Consider the following 20055-nt stretch of genomic DNA (forward strand, 5'->3'; position numbering starts at 1 on the left):
AGAGAGAGAGAGAGAGAGAGAGAGGAGAGAGAGAGAGGAGAGAGAGAGAGAGAGAGAGAGAGAGAGAGAGAGAGAGAGAGAGAGAGAGAGAGAGAGAGAGAGAGAGAGAGAGAGAGAGAGAGAGAGAGAGAGAGAGAGAGAGAGAGAGAGAGAGAGAGAGAGGGAGGGGGGGTGGCTGGTGGTGGTGAGATTGCAAAACATGCCTAGATTAATGTTTTCTCATTCCACCGACCGCTTGTACAACGGGTACACCTCCATTCCCCCTCGCTACTGTGATTCGTTCGCCAACCACTACCCTTCCTAAGCCACGTTTCCACCCCAGAATTACGCTAGGCTCTGTCGCGTGACAATGAAAACTAGGAATTGCATTGCGTTTCTACCTTTCCATAACTACCCCCCTCGCCGTTCGGCCCTCGCTCCCCTCGAGACACCGCAACCCACCACCCATTTCCTTCGTTTTGCCCAACCCCTTCGTTCGCCGAGACACCAACCCCCTAACTTCTTTGCTCTTCCTTCTGCTGAACTACCCTTCTCTCTTCCTCTCTCAATTATATATTTTTCATAAACTTCCACTTCCTCGAGTCGTGCTACAATGATCTATCGCACTCTTCTCGTGCTGCCATGTGTATTTCTTCGAAAGTTTGACGTGGCAACAAAGTAAAACCAACGCGTACATTGGTGGAAGTTTTCTACAGTGTATTTTCGTAGTTTGGTGCCGTCGGCGTGCATACATATTCCGTGGCATTAGTTTACGGGTATCGGTCAGGATCGTGGTTACGAGGTTTCGCAATTTCGTTGCCGTGTCAGCGCGGCGAATAGAAATTTTCATTAGGTTTAATGAAAGGTGATGGTAGCGGTATCCGGCAGGGGGGTTGAGAAGGTAGGCCGAAAGACGGGGGTGGGGGTATATTTTTCTTATTTGACATCGGTGAGCACAAGCTGGCAGAAACATTGTTCGAAGGTACGAATAGCGACTAACTTTTCTCTAGAGAGTTTCTCCGACGAATACAAGCTCAGTCTAGGGGGGCGTAATCAATGAATGGACCAGGCGGACAATCCTTCTGTTACAAAAGCCTGACATTTTTCGGCTTTTCAGTGTCATTACCATAATAATGCGAATAAAAGGGAATTCTCGGAGTCCAGACTAGTCTCCTTCACCCCCCCCCCCTACAACACCTCCGACCGCCCCCGTTCACCTTCAGCCCCAGGAAACGATGGGACTAATGAATAGATTTTTTCCTAGCTTACTTAGCCATGCCTCACTTACCGATCGATATGATAACCAGCCGCAGCTTTCTTCGATACGCGACTCTTGACCCCGGATTTTGAAAAATACAATTTCGGAAAGAAGAGGTATTTTTTTCTGACTGAACATTTTTTTAATAATGTTAGAGACTTTTAAACTCTCTCGCAATATTTTTATTATGATAGTAGGGCTCTTCCTTAAGTTGCAACTCAAATTTCACGTTGATCGATCCAGTAGTTTCTTCTCGGTAAAATGTTAAAGAGGTTAGGGACGAGTTGCAACTCGAAACACTTCAGCAATCGATAATTTCGAAAATATCATAAATTCTAACTGGAGACTTTGCGTAGAAAAGTCCTGAAGAAAAGAGTTACATATTTTCCGTGAAGAAGGAAGGAAATTTCGCGTTTAATAAAATTTCGAAGAGCACGAGACGGATAACGAGAGTAGTAGAGTTGCAGAGGAAATGTATGTCTCGTCTAATTACGGGTAAGAATGAAGCGCAGGAATGAGCAGGAAGGTTGTTTATCGAAACTGAGGAGATATTGAGATATATGCTCTCTCGGCGTCAGCACAATGTGAATGGCTGCGGCAAAAGAGAGAGAAGGTCTCTCGGGGGACGTGAATAAGCGTGTCGACTCGATCGTATGAGCCAGTAAATGAATTACCGATAATTAGAGGACGGTTTTACGAAGAATGGGGAAATTGGATGCGCGCCTTTCTGAATCTTTGTTAATCAGTTCCATTTTGCAAAGCATCACTGCCGCAGTTCCCTCGACGACTGAATCGAGAATTCCAGGGCCGCCATTGCTAACAGAATTTCTTCCCGTCGTCGACGTCGTCCTTCTCTGCAACGCTGTGCACGCTCGCTAAATAAATTCTGCAATCTTTTTCCACATCGAGATCGGAAAACTTCATTTTATGTCCAGGATCGAATCGAACGTTCGCCATCTTGTCGGGCAATCTACCATTTTGTAGATCCACATTGTGCTACGCAATATTCGCATCCTCTTTCACGAAATAATTTGCCATAAATCTAATTCTTTATAAAAACATCGAGTAAATTTAGGTTATTACAAGCGAATCTCTATTGAAATATTTAAACGAATAAACAGAATGTTATTTAAGAAATTTCTACAGCTGATTCGCAAGTCCACAACTCTCCTCGCAATTGAAATAACCGATCGATTTTCGGTCTTGATTAACTATAAACCGATAATTTTACCGAGTGAAATAATTTCGAATATTTCCAACGAAACGGGCAGAGTTGAAAACAGAGGGTGAGGAGTATTTTCTGAATTTGTGACAGCGACTCGGAGGAAAATCGTTAGAGTGACAGTTGTCGGCGAGGCAGGAGTGGATAAAAATGCACGAGAAATTAATTAGCGGCGTGGGACGGTAATTAAACGGATAAAAACCCATTGGCGAAATAATTTTAGTTTATCGCGAGATTGCGGCCCTGGAGAGAGTAGATCTAGCTCGGTCCGCATCCGCAGAAGGGTGGTTTTAATTACCCCTTCCATTACTGCAAAACCAACCCCGTTAGTGGATTCATTTAGTCACATTACCAGACCTCCCATTCCTCTCCCTACCAATCCCCCTCTTTCTCCTTTCTGCTTTCTCCTTCTCCGGCTCTTTCGCTCTTTCTCTTTCATTCATTCACCGAGCGGTTGCTGCATGTTTCAAACCAATATTCTGCTTCTCTTTTCGACTTCTTAATACAACTTTCTGTCTTCGTATGCGTTCGCTGCTCCACTCGATGCAACCTACCTTTCTCACCCTCTCCCTTAATTTCATTACTTATTACTAGACTGCGGATTTTATGCATTTATGACAAAAATGGACACGTACAATTTAATGCAGTGGACATGTTAAAAAGATTTAAAGACATCAGCGTATTGGTTATAGCTTAATCAGACAATTAAAAGAAGAAAGACATTTTTATTTCACTTCTGTGTCTTGCAATCTTTGGTTACTGCCAGACAGCGGATCTGTATGCAATGTAAACATTTTCTGCGTCCATTGTCAGGAACAGGAGCCAAATAAAAAGTTCTTTCTTCACTAATTTTAGTAAGTTGAAAATAATACATTGGCCTCGTTAAATTCTCTTAATTTGTACCTACGCATTTTTGTTATAAATTTATCAAATCCGCAGTCTAGTTATTACCGCAGATTCTTGGGTATACAATTTTGTACCACGATCGTGGACCTCTTAATTAAAAGTCTGGTCTTCTTTTTTGGAGGAAAGAGTATATTTAGCTCGTCCCGAAAGTCTCTTTCGCAATCTGCATGTTTAATATTATTAAACAGCACGAGCATGTTCAACCAACGTAATTATCTGTTTGTTAGCGTTCAACTTAGAAAACTATGTTAAACTTATTGACCGCGTCACACGGACAACGTTTCTCTAAAATCAATATGCATATACATTATGTGTCTATCAGAGTTTACGCACTATGATTGACACGCTAAATACATTCCAACATATTTCTCGTATGCAGAAAGTTCGTGTGCGTTCGGTCAAGTCTTCCGGAAAATTCGAACGAGATTTCCCGCGTTATAGATGATTAATAAACCACTGATCGAAGCCTCGGGGAGAGCATATTTCCGGAATGGCGGATCTTGAGACACGGACGCGGCCATCGGGAGACCCGGCGCGGCGGCGGCGCGGCGGTTGCATTCAGAAGTTGTTCGAACGTATTCAGAAGTGGTCGGCAAAGTGAATAAGCGGAAATGCATTGGTTAATAGGGAAGCAACTGTGCTCTTTCCGCAGGAAATACATAAAGTAGATTGGAGAATATCGGACTAAGAGGGAGAAAGAGAAAGAGAGATAGGAACGGAAAGATCTAACTAGAGAAGAGAGGGGAGAGAAAGAGAGAGAGAGAAAAAGTAGAAGATGAAAAGCGAAGCTATTGAAATAATCAGGACAAAGGAGGAGTGGAATCCGTGTTCGGTAGATCCCGTGGCTAGGTGGATCTGTGGATCAGTGGATCGGCGGATCACTGGATCTGGGAAAACAGGATAGAAACGGAGGAGAGAAAATGAGAGAGAGAGAGAGAGAGAGAGAGAGAGAGAGTTTCCGGAAGGAACAAGGAAATTCGTGTGTTTCGAGAACTTGTAACCGTGCTCCCGAAGTTGCTCGGAGGCCGAGTAATTAACGATATTTCAGGGGTAATTAAACGCATCCAATCTAGCTGAAGGGTTGGCTGGTAAAGGCCTTCGGCTTCAGAAGTTCGAAGATGGTACTGCTCCCGAGGAAACCGCATTTTCTATGCACCCTTTACCCTCCAAGAAACCGCTCTGTTACCGGCCATCCCTCCTATCTTGCTCTCCTCATCTTTGTCTTCTCCTTTCCACCTAATTCCTTCTCTCCTATCCACGCATCTCTCTCTCTCTTTCTCTCTCGCTCTCTGTTCCTGCCCCGATACGTGTCGCTCTGCTCAATGGCTATCGAGCACATTCCCGATACGATCGTCGTTTAATTTAACTCTCGTTTCACTCTTCCACTGCAGCCTCGATGCAGATCTTGCTCTATCTGCATCCGAACGGATTGATAACGCTGGAAATCCGAAAACTCCGCGATCTCGAAATACATTTAATGACAGACTAGCTTTTGCCCGCGGCTTCGCTCGCATAGAAAACCGTTTAATGCCCTCGGAAATTGATATTGTTTCTCCATAAAACCTTTTAACCCCCCATTCACCCCTATAGAGTTTTAATTTTATGTTATGCCGCCATCTTAGATTTCAAACCCCCTTTTCACCCCTTAGGGGATCAATTTTTTAAAATGCCGAAACAGGTGTTTGATTAATTATATCAAAGAGCATTAAGATCAAGTTTCAAGCAAATCCGACCACAAATAAAATATTCCTCAGACAAACGTTGCAACCCCTTTTCACCCCCTCAGGGGTTGAATTTTTTGAAATGCCGAAATAGGTGTTTGATTAATTATATCAAAGAGCTTTAAGACCAAGTATGAAGTAAATCCGACCACGAACAAAATATTCCTCATACCAACGGTACAACCCCTTTTCACCCCCTTGGAGGTTGAATTTCGAAATATCCTTTCTTATCCCTTGTATAGATCATAAAGGAAACCTCTGTGCAAAATTTCAGCTTTCTAGGTCCAAGGGTTTAGCCTGGGCGTTAGTCGGTGAGTGAGTGAGTCAGCACTGCATTTTTATATTGTATAGAGAAGATTCATGGTCAATCAGTGACGACAGAGACCGCCAACAAACAAGGACCTTCCGCGTATAATAGGGACTAATATATGTATAATAGGACCAAGTCTTTCAATATTGCGACCAACTTTTCTTCGGTATCGCGAGCATAGTAATTTTCAGTGATGTTCTATGATTGATTCCTGTGGCCCAGCAACCAAATGAATTGGATAGAATAGAGAGAAACAGATCGAGAGATGAAAAGGCGGAATGCGTTACGGCTTACGTTCACTATTAACGGCACGTGACCGAGTTTGCACTATACTCTCGAAAAGGACAATGCCAAAAACCCTTCGGAGGCGTGTACTCGTGCGAACGATGATCGATTATTTTGAATGAGTTGATAAGAGAATCTTGCAGATTTTGGTTCAACTGCGAATCTTCATGCAAAATAAAAATTGTCTATCTGAATTGCATCGAGCCAGAGTGAAATATGAATTTATATAAATTTTTTACACTATAGTTCATGCACAAAATAACTTAATGTACTGATAGAAAACGCATTGTTTCGCTTTACAAATATTTTCAAATGATGGAAGGGAGATGATTGTCAAATAATATTCGAAAGCGAAATAACAGCGTTGTTCGAGAGCTGGCCAGATTGTTATTCGACACTCGACGGGCACAAAGGAACGATTCTTGGGCAACGCGTAAATGATAACTGGTGGCGTGCTCCGAGACGGCTGTTAAACGTTAACGAGACCGTAAATAGAACAACACAATGTAGAGAGGCTTGATTAAAATATTAATTGAGGTGGAAATAATGATTCGTTGCGGCTCGGTGACTGCGGAGCCCCTCTACTCTGTGTCTACTCCGCATCTTTGATTTTTTAATATAAGCCACTGAATAGATTTTCAGTCCTGATCAATCTAACCAGTGTTTCGTGATCCTTGATTACGGAACCGATGTTTGTTCGTTCGGTCATTCACAATAGGTTATTGTATATTCCACGCAAATATCCCGCTCGCGGAAATACCAATACAACTGGCTACACGCCGTGTTCCTCTACGCGAAATACACGAAGCAAATGGAAATATATATTTTCCTTCGCAAAAATTATAATCAATCAAAGATGAAATATTGGGAGTACAAATAAGTCTCCGCCGTTTGAAATCAGATAGCGCAACCAGTAAATTATGGCGGCTAGTGTCAGATGTAAGACGTCATATCGTAAGTTTTACATCTGTCAACAACACAAAGATACCAAAAATTGGGTCGATTCATGGATAGCGTCAAAAAATGAAGCGTTCTTCCGACGCGGTATCCGGATGCTGCCAGAAAGATGGGAAAAATTAATGGCCAGCGATGGACAATACATCGAATCAAACATAAGGTACCGTTCTTTCGCAATAAATGCCCAATTTGAGATGAAAAACGGCGGGGACTTATTTGTACTCCCAATAATAACATTTCAAAATTCTTCTCCCTCGCACAGAGGCGGATCTAACGGTACGCGGACTAAGCGGTCGCGGGGGGCCCCGAGCTCTTAAAATATCTCAACTTACAGATTTTGGAAATGACCGAAAAGGTTCAAAAAACCCTCCATAAAATAATCGAAAAAATCTAATATAAATAATAAATACATATTGTACATATGTGTATTTACAATATAAATATAAATTATCTTATAAATAATTTCAGAGAAGAATTTGAAAAAGTTGAAAAAGAGGCAACTGATTTTTTCAGGGCTATTATTTAATGTAGAAGAAGGACAAACTCGCAGACACAAAAAGAGAAAAATGTTTTTTGATGAAAACAAAGAAGTTGGATATGAATTTACAATAAGAGAACATTTTATAGTCAATTCATTTTATGTTGTATGTGATAACATCAAGGCAGAACAGTTGTTGGTAAAGCCTTTTCGAATATTTCTTGATTTGAATTTATCAAAAGAAGAAAAAAAGATCGCGATGAATAAGTTGAAGGATATTTACAAAAATGATATTGATGTTTATACTATTGAAGATGAATGTGACCATTTTTTAATGTTTCTGAGAGAAAACGAGGACAGCATAAAAACCACACCAGACATCTATCGAGCAGCCAAAGAAATGCCTTGCACATTTCCGAATGTTGAATTATTATTGAAATTTTTTTTAACAATTCCGTTATCCAATGCGTCAGAAGAAAGATCGTTTTCTGTTTTAAAGCGTGTAAAAAATTATTTAAGGAGCACTATGGGAGAGAAGAAAGGCTAAATAATATGTGGCTATTCTGTATATGGAGCAGAAATTTTAAGCCGAATTGAGACTGCCAAAATAATTCATGAATTTGCAAGAAACAAAGCAAGACGGAAATTCATATAAAATAAAAAATGTGTAAAATGTATGTATGCTTTTTAATAAATTTATTTAATGTCTTATGGCATGGAATTTCTGATTACTTTTCTTTCATGTTTATAACTTAATGAGAGTTTTCTTGAAACTTTTTGTTGGGGAGGGGACCCCGAAATTTTGACCGCTTAGGGCCCCCACTTGCCTTAGTCCGCCACTGCTGATCTGAGGGATTAAATATTTCTAAATAACAAAATCCACGAGCCAGACCTGCGAACAGTTCGGTCCAGAAATATACAGTTGATTAATTCGCGGAATGAAAAAAAGAGTGAGCACGGGGAACATAATGGAAATTAAAACGCGTACAAAGGAACGCGCGAAAAAAAAAAAGAAGGGAAGAAGCCTCGCAGATCGCATCAGATTCTCGATTACGGTCCGAAAATACGAAATAATAAAGCGTCGGAGAGGCATGGGCGCAATGATGCGCCCCGTAAGTCAGCAGAGCATGTGCAGCGTATGCGATTAGTTTTCATAAAAGGTGATTTTAATGGAAGCCCAACTGTTCCCCTGAGTTTTCAACAGCCCCCATGTCAATGACTCCCTTTTCAATTGTTTACCCTGCGCCACCAACCCCTCTATTCACTCCACAATAGCTTATAGATTACATCAGGAGATTACTATTCAAATTCTGTTTTCGTTCGGTGCTTTTATGCGACCCCGGCTTAAAAATGGGACGACGCCGCCGCTGCAATTAATCGTTGTCCGATCCATTAAAAGTCAATCCAATTTCAAACCCTGTGCACAATGGTTTCGCGACAAAACGACAGGTTTACCATTTTATTCTTTGTCTCGCTCTTCCCTCGAAAACGAGCCACGATCGGAAAATTCATTTACATGTTCGACGGTCTTTTTAACGCATCGAACCGCCATGTTGCGCCGCAGCTTTTTAAACAATATCGTGCTTGTAACAAGAGGCGGGTCTCGAGGGGGTGTGTCTGTAAAATTACAAAACCATTCGCGGCAATGTCTATACAGTAGTTGCAACATTTTTAATTGAGATTAATGCATTATTGTCGGCCTTCGCAATTTTTTATTGGTATCCAGAAAGGAAAATATTATGTGCACAGTAAAATACAGGCTTCGAGACGATTTTTAAAAAATTATAAAATGATCCGACAATGTTGTTGCATTTCTAGTTGAGTTGCGTATGTCCAAAATTATTAACCGTCATACGCTCCTCAAGAATAGTTGCATAAAAGAGACTAGGATAATAATTCACCCATGTTTGTTCCAAATTATGTTCTATTTGTAACGTCACATTTTAAAGAAATACATTTCGCAAAATAGACATAAAAGGATCAATGATTTTACAGTAAGTGAAAATAGTAAATGGGTGGATTTCCATCCTGAGGATCGTAGAAGGGTTAAAGGGGATTTTTATTATCGATCTTTGTAATTTTTTAATCGATATCTAGACGGGATTTTAAAACAATATTGCGTCTATAGTTGGACACAAGTCTTGAGACTGTCGTCTCAGCAAAATAAAAAATGCAACGTACACTAGAATAATAAAATAGACAAAGTGTAAAATGATCGATTTAAAAAGTGGTCGAATAACGTGCTTGAAATGTTTGGTATATTAAATCTCTATTTGATGACGCGATTATCACGAGTAAACAGCCCACCCCATAGGAGATGATTAAATGAGCCAAGCCACAAGTGGTCTGACGGCAACCGTCTGTTATTCGTCCCCCATTTGTAGTAGCTCATGGTGTTATGCTTCCATGTATCATGCCGTGGTGACGGATTTCATAGATCCATGTATAGCAATCTTATACTAAAAATGTTTTCTAGTTTAGTATAGAAAATTGATAAAATAGCGATGCACGCGTTTACGAACAGTTTAAGAACATTTAATGGGAAGTTTGCTGTATTTATATGCACTGGTTTCTATTAATTTTGTGCAAAAGATCCATTCTGATCTACAGTGGCCCACGAAAGTGTTCGTACTTTAAAACAGAATAACTTTTTTATCATTGTACCAAACAACCTGATGTTTTGTAAGCAATTAGAAGCATTGGTTTACTAAACGATGTGCAAAAAGAATTTTCGAAAAATTATAATTTACGAGGTTACATGCAAAAATAAAAAAGGCAATTTTCAAAACTTTTTTATTTGCACCCTTAATGAAAATTTAAAATATATGTTTTGTAGATCTATGTTAGTTATACACAGTGGTTCTTAAACTTATGTAGCCCTCTCTTGAACAACATTTTTTTGCGGACTCCATCCCAACCCTAGGCTTCATTTCTGGCTGAATAATCTCATAGGCACTACGTTATAATAAATATTGTTAATGTCGAAATTGTTTCGCGGACCACAGTTTAAGAACCTGTGTAATATACGCATAATAATAAATGAGAAACGACGAGATAGGATGTACGATGATGATCGATCGGGCTGGCTAAAAATTGCGGGGCTAGCATTTCAGGCAATTGTTTCTCAATCCGCAACAGCTTTAGTTGACCATTTGCATTTGCCACGTTTGATTAATTTTAAATGTGAGCGTTCGAATGCGTCCGTGTGCCACGGTATACTTGCTGCAGACTATTGTCTTGACCACTTTGCTTTGGATGGCTCGCGCATTGTTCCATTTCCGAGAGTACTCCTACTTCGAACCATAAATGCTCGAATTGTTCATTTATTCGTGCATTGTGGAATTAGTTATAGCTTTTTGCCGCGGACCGTTCCTCCCGCGCAGCCCCCCAGCTTCTTTATTTTCTTTTAATCAGCAGTCGAGTCGAATCTCTCCGGCTAAGTGCTCTTGCCTTTCAACACTCGCTCCAAGACTGTGTCAGCTAAATTAGAAAATCATTCAACAATGCATACAGCGTTTCTAATTCACGATCGGAACCATCCAAGATATCGATGTGCATTATTATTGTTCCAGATTATACTGGATACTAGGTTGTACTGGAATATACCATAATAAACTAGATTATACTGGAATATATTGTACCATAATTAGACTGCGGATTTTTATGCAAAATTAAACCATTCTGCGTTGATCGTGGAAAGCATGAATAAAATAAAAATTGACTTCATTCCCTAATGACTTTGTCACGATAGAAACAACATTACAATATTCTTGAATTTTGCTAATCCATTACTGTTTTATATTTCACCCAATTAATATTTTCATAAGTGCATAAAAATCCGCAGTCTAACCTTAATATATTAAATTATTAGAATTCAACAAAATTACCATAATTTTCTTTAAGGGCCCGAATAAAAAAGTTGTGGAAAATGCCTTTTATATTTTTGCATGTAACCTTGTAAATTATACTTTTCGAAAAATCTTTCTTGCATATCCATTTCGTAAACCAATGCAATCGATTATAAAAAGTCAGGTCGTTTGGTACAATTATAGAAATGTTATTCTATTTCAAAGGGCGTACGAATACTTTTTACACTCGCTGTATATGAAATTTTGTGTGTGTAAAACGGTGCCTTATCATTTTGTCCACCAGTCAGAGTTCGGCATTAATCGATTAAAATTTTAATCATGATTGATTGATTAATGTATACGATTAAAAAAAAGAAATCGTCGAAAAATCGGCAATTGATTCAATCGATTGATGAAGTTAATCGTCAATCGTTGATTAAATGAAGAAATCGTCGAAAAATCGGCGATTGATTCAATCGATTGATTTAATCGTCGATTAAAAAAAGGAATCATCGAAAAAAAACATGAAAGCACGTAAACAGAATTTGTATTATGGAGCAAATGACAATACACCTAAACTCAGTTTACATTTTTTTCGGTATTCATACAGTTCTTCTGATTACGTATTTCATTTCGAAATTTCAGCAGTTAATCATTAATCAATTATCCGATTGACGATTAATATTCGTTAATTGTTAACCACAATTAACGCCTAACGAGGAGATTAATGGTTAATTGCGATTAACGATTGAAGTAGAAATTTAGTCGTCAATCGTTGATTAAATTTTTGCCCAACTCTGGCAGCAGTGTACCAGTTGGAGCAGACATGTAACGATGGTGGACAGACCGTTTGGTCTGACAACGTGTTTAGACAGCTCGGGAAGAGAGTTTGATGGTTACGGCGAAGGTAGACAGGGGTGTAGGAGAATAAGGAAAAGTCCTATTGGACAGTCGTTTTCTGGAAGAACGGTTCGCGAATCTGAGTTGGTCTAGGAGGCAAACTGCAACCGCAGCCGTAGCTTGGATCCCGCGGATGCGGCCGGGAACCGATTCGAGTAGGCATAGTTATGTACAGAGCGAGAGACGAAAAGCAGAAGCAGAAGCAGAAGCTTCTCTTCAGGGTTACTGTGAGAGGCTGAGAGAGGATGGTAGGCTGGTAGAGGATGGCGCCGATGCGATGGTGGGAGGGCAGACGTGGCGATCGGTTCGAACAATACCCATTGTCCAGCATATCATTTTCACGATTTTCCATCGGTCGACTTTCAACCGAGGAAGACTTCGTTCGTAGCTACCGATGAATATCGTTCCTCGATTTTCACTACCGCTGCGATACCAGCACCTTCTCGTTTCTCTTTGGTAGACCGCTCGAGCGGATGAAACGAACACAATGCCTTTTGTTTCTCATCCTCGACGCCTATCGACGCGGAGATTCGTCATCCTCGAACAATCCATTTTTTTTATCAGCTTTTCAATCTTCCATCCTGTTTGCAAAAATCTATTTATTTTGCCAACCGCGAGACTCTGTACACGTACATGCCCGCCGCCTATACGTATATGTATACACCCTTTCTTTCTTCCCTTTCATCTCTCTCTCTCTCTCTGTCTCTTTCTTTTTCTTCCACCTGTCCGCCTGCACACTTCCGATGGATGATGCTGGGTTGCAAAATTTGCTCGATGCCTACCAGAAACGATGACAGTATTTCGTCGAGCATTCTCTACTTCAGCGAAAACGTGCAGGAGCTTCGAGGCTGAGCTCGGTCCCTTCTCAGCGTTTGCGGACGAACGGTACGACATTTGATTATTTTCAAACAGCACCATATCAAAACCACTGTATCAAACAACAATGTTGATGTAAATGTTTCAGACATTCCTGGATCCAGAAGACTTACTAAAGGAGAGGGACGCTTGTGAAGATCTGCAGGAGGACCAAGTGGATTCGCCTAAACGACTCTAGGTGCTATCCAGCGATCATTCGAATTATCGAAGCGGTTCTATTGTAGGGTGTCCGTTGTATCGAATGAGCAGGTGGAAAAGGGGTGGAAAGAAAGGAAGGAGGAAAGAACGAAGGGGTGGGTAGAGGCACAGAGTTGGGGGATTCGTTTTTCCCCCCCGAAACTCCGGAGTGACGGGTAATCATAATTTCGACAGAGTCGGTAGTATTCAGAGATTGAGATATATAATAAGCCCGAGGCTGCGTTCACATCACAGAGAGACAGTCCGATACGAGTGAGTAGGTACATTATACAAACGGAATACCTACCCCAACCTATGCCAACCTACTCGTTCATTGGCATCAAACCAACTACTACTACTAGCATCGCCACCGCCACTACTCACCCTCTTATTGCGTGACTCTATCCTTGATAGGTATTCTCACTATCTACTGGGTGATACTATCCAACTATTGCCATCGAATTAACCGTCCCGTCTTCTCTATTTTCCTAACAATTTATCTCGATGATTTTCAATCAACTTCCGGTGCTAATTCTTCTGAAAATTTCGTCCTTTTCGTCGCACGAAGCATGTTACAATGGACACGACGAAGGGAGTAGAAACGATCCATTTCAGATTTTTAGTATCCCAGAAAAATGATTCTATTTATTTATTTAGAAATTTTTATTCAGCAAATTGATTTGTCTATCTTCGTGTGCATTTTCTTAGAATGATTCTCTGGATGTTTGTTAGACAGGTTGGGTCGATTGTGTATGCTTATTATATTACAAACCGATTAGTAAATTGTGTAGATCCATTTTTCACAATTTCTATAGTAAAATCCAGACAGCCTAATTTATTAATTAATGCGGTGTACGTTGTTAATACAATACAACCAACCTGTTAATTTAAAAAAACAGCCCTTAAAAATTTAATAGATTAAAATAAAAAATGGTTTAGGAGTGTATTACTTCAACCCTCGAAAATTCTCATCATACACGTTCGACATCCCGATGAATTTACAAATGTTACAAATAATTCAAGCTAAACGCGAGATGAGAACGTTCGACAACGAGCGTCGATTAATTTAGCGGACGGTAGAATAATTGTTACGGAAATGGCGAGTGATTGTCAAGAGACGTCACCCGTTAGATAAGCCTACAGATATTCTGATGCGACAAAGAATTGATACGTTCCTTTCGTAAACGTCTCTCTTTTTTTCTTTCTCTTTCTTCTTTTGGAGCAAAAGTACCGATGGACCGACAATGGAGCACATCTGTAGGTACCACGAAACAATGGCTACCGAGATTGTGGAACCTATTGCGGATAGTATTCCATAATATACCCTGTTGTTTCCGCTCCCTCGGATAGAACTAGCAGCACGCTCGATGAAAATATATGGCCCCCTTTCGAAGGTCTATCCAGACTGACACTAGCAGTGCTCGTTCGTTATTCCTCCGTGAATTTTCTTCCCCGCCCCTGACTTTCCTTTCAATCTTTCTTCTCCTCCATCCTCTGTTGCGTCTGCCATCATTTATTTACTAATTTACCATTCGCAATTAATTTTTAACGCTGACGCGAACTAGCACTAGAACAGAACGAATTTTTTACGTTGCCTCCTAAAAATGGCTAGATCGATGTTGCTTGAATTTTGCGAGATTTTTCGCATCGTACTATACTCGAATAGAGTTTGTTCAATCATTTGTTCAATTGTAAAATAAAAAGTCCGAGTTAGCGTTGAACTTATCCCTTCAACGAAATTAACTCTATATATAATTAATCTAGAAATTAATCTGAGATAAATCTCTACTAGTAAGCAATATTCTTGTAGCGATTATTTATGGAATATACATAGTATAGTACTCACAGTAATTATCATTTCTAGCAGCTCCTTCGAGATTTAATACATTTAATACGATTTTTTAAACATCGCGAACCTTTGTTAAGACCTCCAGTCACTTCCAGTAAAGTTCAGAGAACGATATAAATGTTATACAACTATAATGCGATCGTAAGTTGGACAGTGAAGCGCATAAATGTTTAGAAGATCAGATAATAATTGCGTTTTTAGGAAGACTAAATCTATTCATTTTACCGATATATCATTTTAATTGAATTCGTTGGAACGATTAATTGTTTCTGGTACAATGTTGCTATCGTTCGTTTAATTCGTGTGAGATAAACAGGTTGGAGCGGAAGTTCCCTGCCATCTGTCAGTGGAAGAACAGCTTCTAAAGATTTAACAGAGACTAATGATCCCTATAGATATTGCAAGCAATGCATTTTCCTACCTACGGTTTTGAATTGCCGACTGAATTACTCCGTGGAAAATTTTCTGGTACGAACGGATAAAGCACCGACGAGATACTCGTTAAAGTTTAAAGTGTCCGCTCGTCGGTGAGAAGGAACCATATCGATTACTCAGTCCAACGAAAAATTAAACATTTTTCGTGTACAACAATTACTGTTAGGTGATTCTTCAGGTTTGAGTCAAAGGATAGAGGTGACTTTCTACAATTTTTATTGATATTCTATTGATCTATTCTATTGATGGAAAACAATGGTTTTAGGTTGAAAGATAACCCCCTAAAATTTTAAGTCGCTAATCCTTCATTTAAGGATGTTAAGATGGTAAATACCCTTAACTGTTTCATTTTTTTCCTCGGTATTGTTAAATAAGATATTCAGATAAAAAAAAGAACAAAAATACTCGAACTTACCTCCTTCATATCATATATTTTTTTCACAATTGTGATCAAATTATTAAGGATAGAAAAAATCATTTAATTTAATCATTTAAATACCCTTAACTGTTTCATTTTTTTTCTCGGTTGTTAATTAAGATACTCGGATAAAATAAGAAAACGAAAATACTCGAACTTACCTCCTTCATGTCATATAATTTTTTCACAATTGTGATCAAATTATTAAGGGTAGAAAAAATCATTTAATTTTTTGGGGGTGGGGATTGCAAGCAACCCTTCGAGTGACCACTTCCAAAATATTCAAGAACAATGTTCTGTTACTTATCTAATATATACAAAAGTTTCAAGATGATCGGATTGGTGGTACATAATAATAATAATAATAATTTTTTTTTAGTGGAATACTATATTATTTTCTGAAGAAAGTGGTTGGCGACTTAAAATTTTAGGGGGTTATCTTTCAACCTAAAACCATTGTTTTCCACACAATATAAATAAAAATTGTGGGTAGGGCCGCTAGACCATTCTCAGTCTGCTCTAGACAATAATTACTTGATAGCACACTGTAAAGGCTCGCGTTTGGGCGACGTTTTATGGCAGGGATAACGCTATTGTGCAGTGGGCCCGGTACGTGACTTTTGTAGTTTGGCTACGGCGTTGGGCCTGTCAGCGCACTTAGCTTAATGAAATTGCCGTCCATACCCGGGTACCCTTGATGCAGTCCCTTTCCGTAAAACGGTTAAAATAATCGTCTCTCAGGGTCAGCGCGGCTGGCTGCTCGAAGCTGCGGCGCACATGGTTTTCAGATGACTGGAAAAACTGGGAAAAACCAAGGGTCGGTCGCCAAACATGTGCGGCCTTGGCGAACCTTGGACCCGGGGCCCGCTTCAGGCACTTACAGTGAAACGAATTAATATTCGGACGTTCTAAAAAAGTCGATACCTTTTCTAATATTGTACTATACGATCTGAACTTTTTTGGGAAATATTAATTCCGAATATTAATTCGCGGACATGAAACACACATCTTGAACTCTTGAACATCTGAACGCATTAATTTATCGAACATAAGCAACTGAGAAATGTATTATCTCCGTTTCTTTAGCGATTGTAATAATACTTTTAAATACACTTAGAATCTGCATTAAAAATGGTTTCATTACATTCAAATGTCTTGAATTAATTGACTACCTATAATGATAAGCAACGTATATTCACAAATAGAATATAATTTTCAATAAAATTACAGTGTATAAAAAACTCGTAACACTTAAATTCATAATAGAATACAGAAAAATATATCACAAAAGTACAACATTTCCTTTAAATGTATCTTAACGCATTTGTTATGACAAATACATATTAATCACTTTATTGACGAACCATTTCTTAGTAAACTGCAAATGGTTCCCAGGAACTGAGATGAAATGGATTTTCCCTGAATCGTGTAGAACTTTCAATCCCAAACGATCCTGAAAAGTTAGTACATTACTTGTTTGATTAACGCCAAATTTCTATTTAAAAAGGTTATATCAGATGATTGCATAAGTTCATGACCGATTTGAAAATAAAATTCAATGCTTAAATTTGGAAGATTTGGTCAAATCAAATTAAAATTAAAAAATGGTTAAATTTTCTACGATTAGAAAAGAATGGTGACTATACGTATAATTGATTAATAAAGTTGTATTCTTTAAAATTTAACCATTGTATTTTATCTTCAAATCGGGCACGAACTTATGCAATCATCTAATAAATTATTCATTTAGTACCTCGCGATATAGATCAGTCTGTTCAAGAGTTTGAATCTGTTTTGCTTGTCCGGGCGCATAGAACCCAAACCACTCGGTTTCCCTTGGTGTAACTATGGTATCGTTGTCAAATCTTACCAATACCATAGCCTGTAGCTTTCGAAGATTGTCTTTGTAGGTCTGGAATAAGATATGAATGCTTTGTTAAACCATTCTTCTTCTATTCGCAATAAAAATGAATTACCTGATTGATATGTAGTTCGTTGTTAATGTCGGACAAAAGTATACTGTTACGCTTATATTCCTCCTCTTGATAGGGATCGTGCCAATAAGTAGCCTGTATAAATTTTTCCTGGACAAATCTAAATTAAGATTAAGTGCTGCTATATGTACTTTTTCATTTAATTCGAAAGAAAATATTCAAATTTAAAAACTGATATAATAATAAACTACCTTAAGTATGCTCCGTATTTAATCACAGTAGCTACACGGTTGCAAATATTGTTATTCAAATTGGCACAGTTCGGCAGGCCAAATACACCCTGATGCTGACCACCCAGAGAAATAAAATTCTTAACTGGTGGGTTAGGACATCTTTGAATCACAGCTCTCCTGTAATAAATAATTTCGATTCGAAGCTTACATTATAATTCTTCGAGGCTCTAAATATTTTTACACGAGGTCAAGATCTCCGATATATGCTTCTAAATTAGTTTCAAACGTTTAAAAATAATACATACAAAAATTGAGCACCCTGCGAGAACCCGATAGCATTGTAACCATTTCTCAAATGTTCATTCTTTGATAAGAGATCACAGACTGCTGATATTTGTTCATTAATGTTTCCAAGATAACTATGCTCCACATCCTAAAACATTGTATCGTCTCTATAAAAATCTTTAAATGTGAACTTGTTGTAACAAGCGAAGCTCTTGTAATAGTTAATACTTTAATACTTACTTCTACAACATTATTACCTATACGAATGGAATAAACATGAACGCCAGGCAATTTTTCTTCTATTAGCTTCTTTATTGCTCCCAAACTAAATGAAAAGCAACAGCTATCGCCTAAAATGTTACAGAAAGATATAAATTGTGTAAAATGCAGTAACGTCGAAGTTACATGACAGTAGAATAACTTTACCCATTCCATGCCATAAAACAACTGGAGTATAACAGTTAACATTGTTCACTGTACAAATGTACAAGAAAATTGGTAGGATCAATGTGTATTTTCTCAATGTAATCATCGTGAGTTTTCTGTAAAATAAAGAACATTAATTGACATTTGTTTATCTACTTTATTATCCTCGATTCACCATTCTTGATTAGCAATTTACCTGCAGCGAATTAGATCTTACAGAAGAAAATGATTGATTTCAAAATGGATTTGTTTACGATACGCATGTAAGTACTATGTGTCAAATGATGAGATTTGCAATATTATCTTCGCTTATATATATAGATTAATGAGTAATAAATGTTTATCAATTCGCTTAAAAGTGCATGTAATCAATAATTTTCGCTGTTCTGTCCTTATCATATCGTAATAACACAAACAGCGGCACAAAACATTTATTTACTCATTGTGGCAAGACGATGAAACTGTTAGCCAAAGTTTCGCTGCCAAACCGTACCGACTGACAAGTAAACATCGCGACGGTAGCGTCACATTGCCGTCCCTCATACAACCACGAAAATGGAAAAACATCAACAATTAGACGTTCGGAATAAATGATATTAATTTCGACTTATTCTCTCTCGTAATGATTCCACGCATTGTCTTTAATTAGTTATGAACAATTTTTGCGCGTATCATTGTCTAATATCTCCAATGTGTAAGACAAGGAAGAGTATACTGCGAGAAAAGGATAGCAATAAGCGAATCGTGCCACCTACTCTGTTTCATGTTGCTCCTGGTAGTCTCGTCTCGACTGAAAACGAGGAGATCTTCGTCCGTCCTTTTCTCTCTCCGTAAATTGCATAAGTCTGTCCTTGTCGGATACCTACTCGCTCTCATGTTCTCCTAATACTCCCCTGGTAAACGGATCCGGAATGCAGCAGAACAGGAGGTGGCACGAGCGAGACATACTGTCCTTGTCGCACACTGTGTCTTTCCTTGTCTTACACATTAGAACTATTTGAGAAGAGAAAATGGCCACCAAAAAATTGTTTATAACTAATTAACGACGATGCAGCTCCGCGTAAAATTGTTATAGAATTGTTGCTAAAGGTCCAGCGTAGTTTCCTTAACCGGAAAAGTGCACGAATTGTGACGGTAAAGTTGCAAAATAATTTATTTACTTGACACCTGTCAAAATTTTTCAGGATAGTTTAGAACAAGGGTTTGGATAATTGTTTATAACTCTTTCATCCGGAACAAAATCCTATGGAAAACTGCATGTGAAAATTGCTGATGGTTCACTCTATATTTCCTGATCGCAAATATCCATGAATCATTATTAATAAGCGAGTTATTAATGAATTTTCCCTTGAACTACGTAGCTGAATGAGAAGTCATCGTCCATCCTTCTCACTCTCTCCGTAAATTGCATAAGTCTGTCCTTGTCTTACACATCAGAGCTATGTATTAGAGATCTCTAATATCTCTAATGTGTAAGACAAGGAAGAGTATACTGCGAGACAAGGACAGCAATAGGGGGCGGGGCGAATCGTGCCACCTACTCTGTTTCATGTTGCTC

At 38.8% G+C, this 20055-nt stretch overlaps 1 protein-coding gene and 1 long non-coding RNA gene across 2 annotated transcripts; one reads left to right on the top strand and one right to left on the bottom strand.

Moving 5' to 3' along the window:
• Window positions 1-40: 40 nt before the first annotated feature.
• On the top strand, window positions 41-17963 carry LOC143216936 (uncharacterized). The gene is made up of 2 exons (XR_013010683.1): window positions 41-12749; window positions 12829-17963. It is a non-coding gene; the product is annotated as an uncharacterized LOC143216936 (long non-coding RNA).
• On the bottom strand, window positions 16798-19193 carry Ppt1 (Palmitoyl-protein thioesterase 1). The gene is made up of 8 exons (XM_076440513.1): window positions 18694-19193; window positions 18498-18613; window positions 18312-18421; window positions 18092-18219; window positions 17805-17963; window positions 17596-17713; window positions 17373-17531; window positions 16798-17072 (listed from the first exon to the last, which is right to left on the bottom strand). Exons 2-8 carry the CDS (start codon window positions 18601-18603, stop codon window positions 16947-16949), a joined length of 906 nt encoding a protein of 301 aa, XP_076296628.1. The 5' UTR covers window positions 18604-18613; window positions 18694-19193; the 3' UTR covers window positions 16798-16946.
• Between the last annotated feature and the right edge of the window lie 862 nt (window positions 19194-20055).

The sequence above is a fragment of the Lasioglossum baleicum genome, chromosome 16 (genome assembly GCF_051020765.1).
Source record: "Lasioglossum baleicum chromosome 16, iyLasBale1, whole genome shotgun sequence".
Taxonomy (NCBI): Eukaryota; Metazoa; Arthropoda; class Insecta; order Hymenoptera; family Halictidae; genus Lasioglossum; species Lasioglossum baleicum.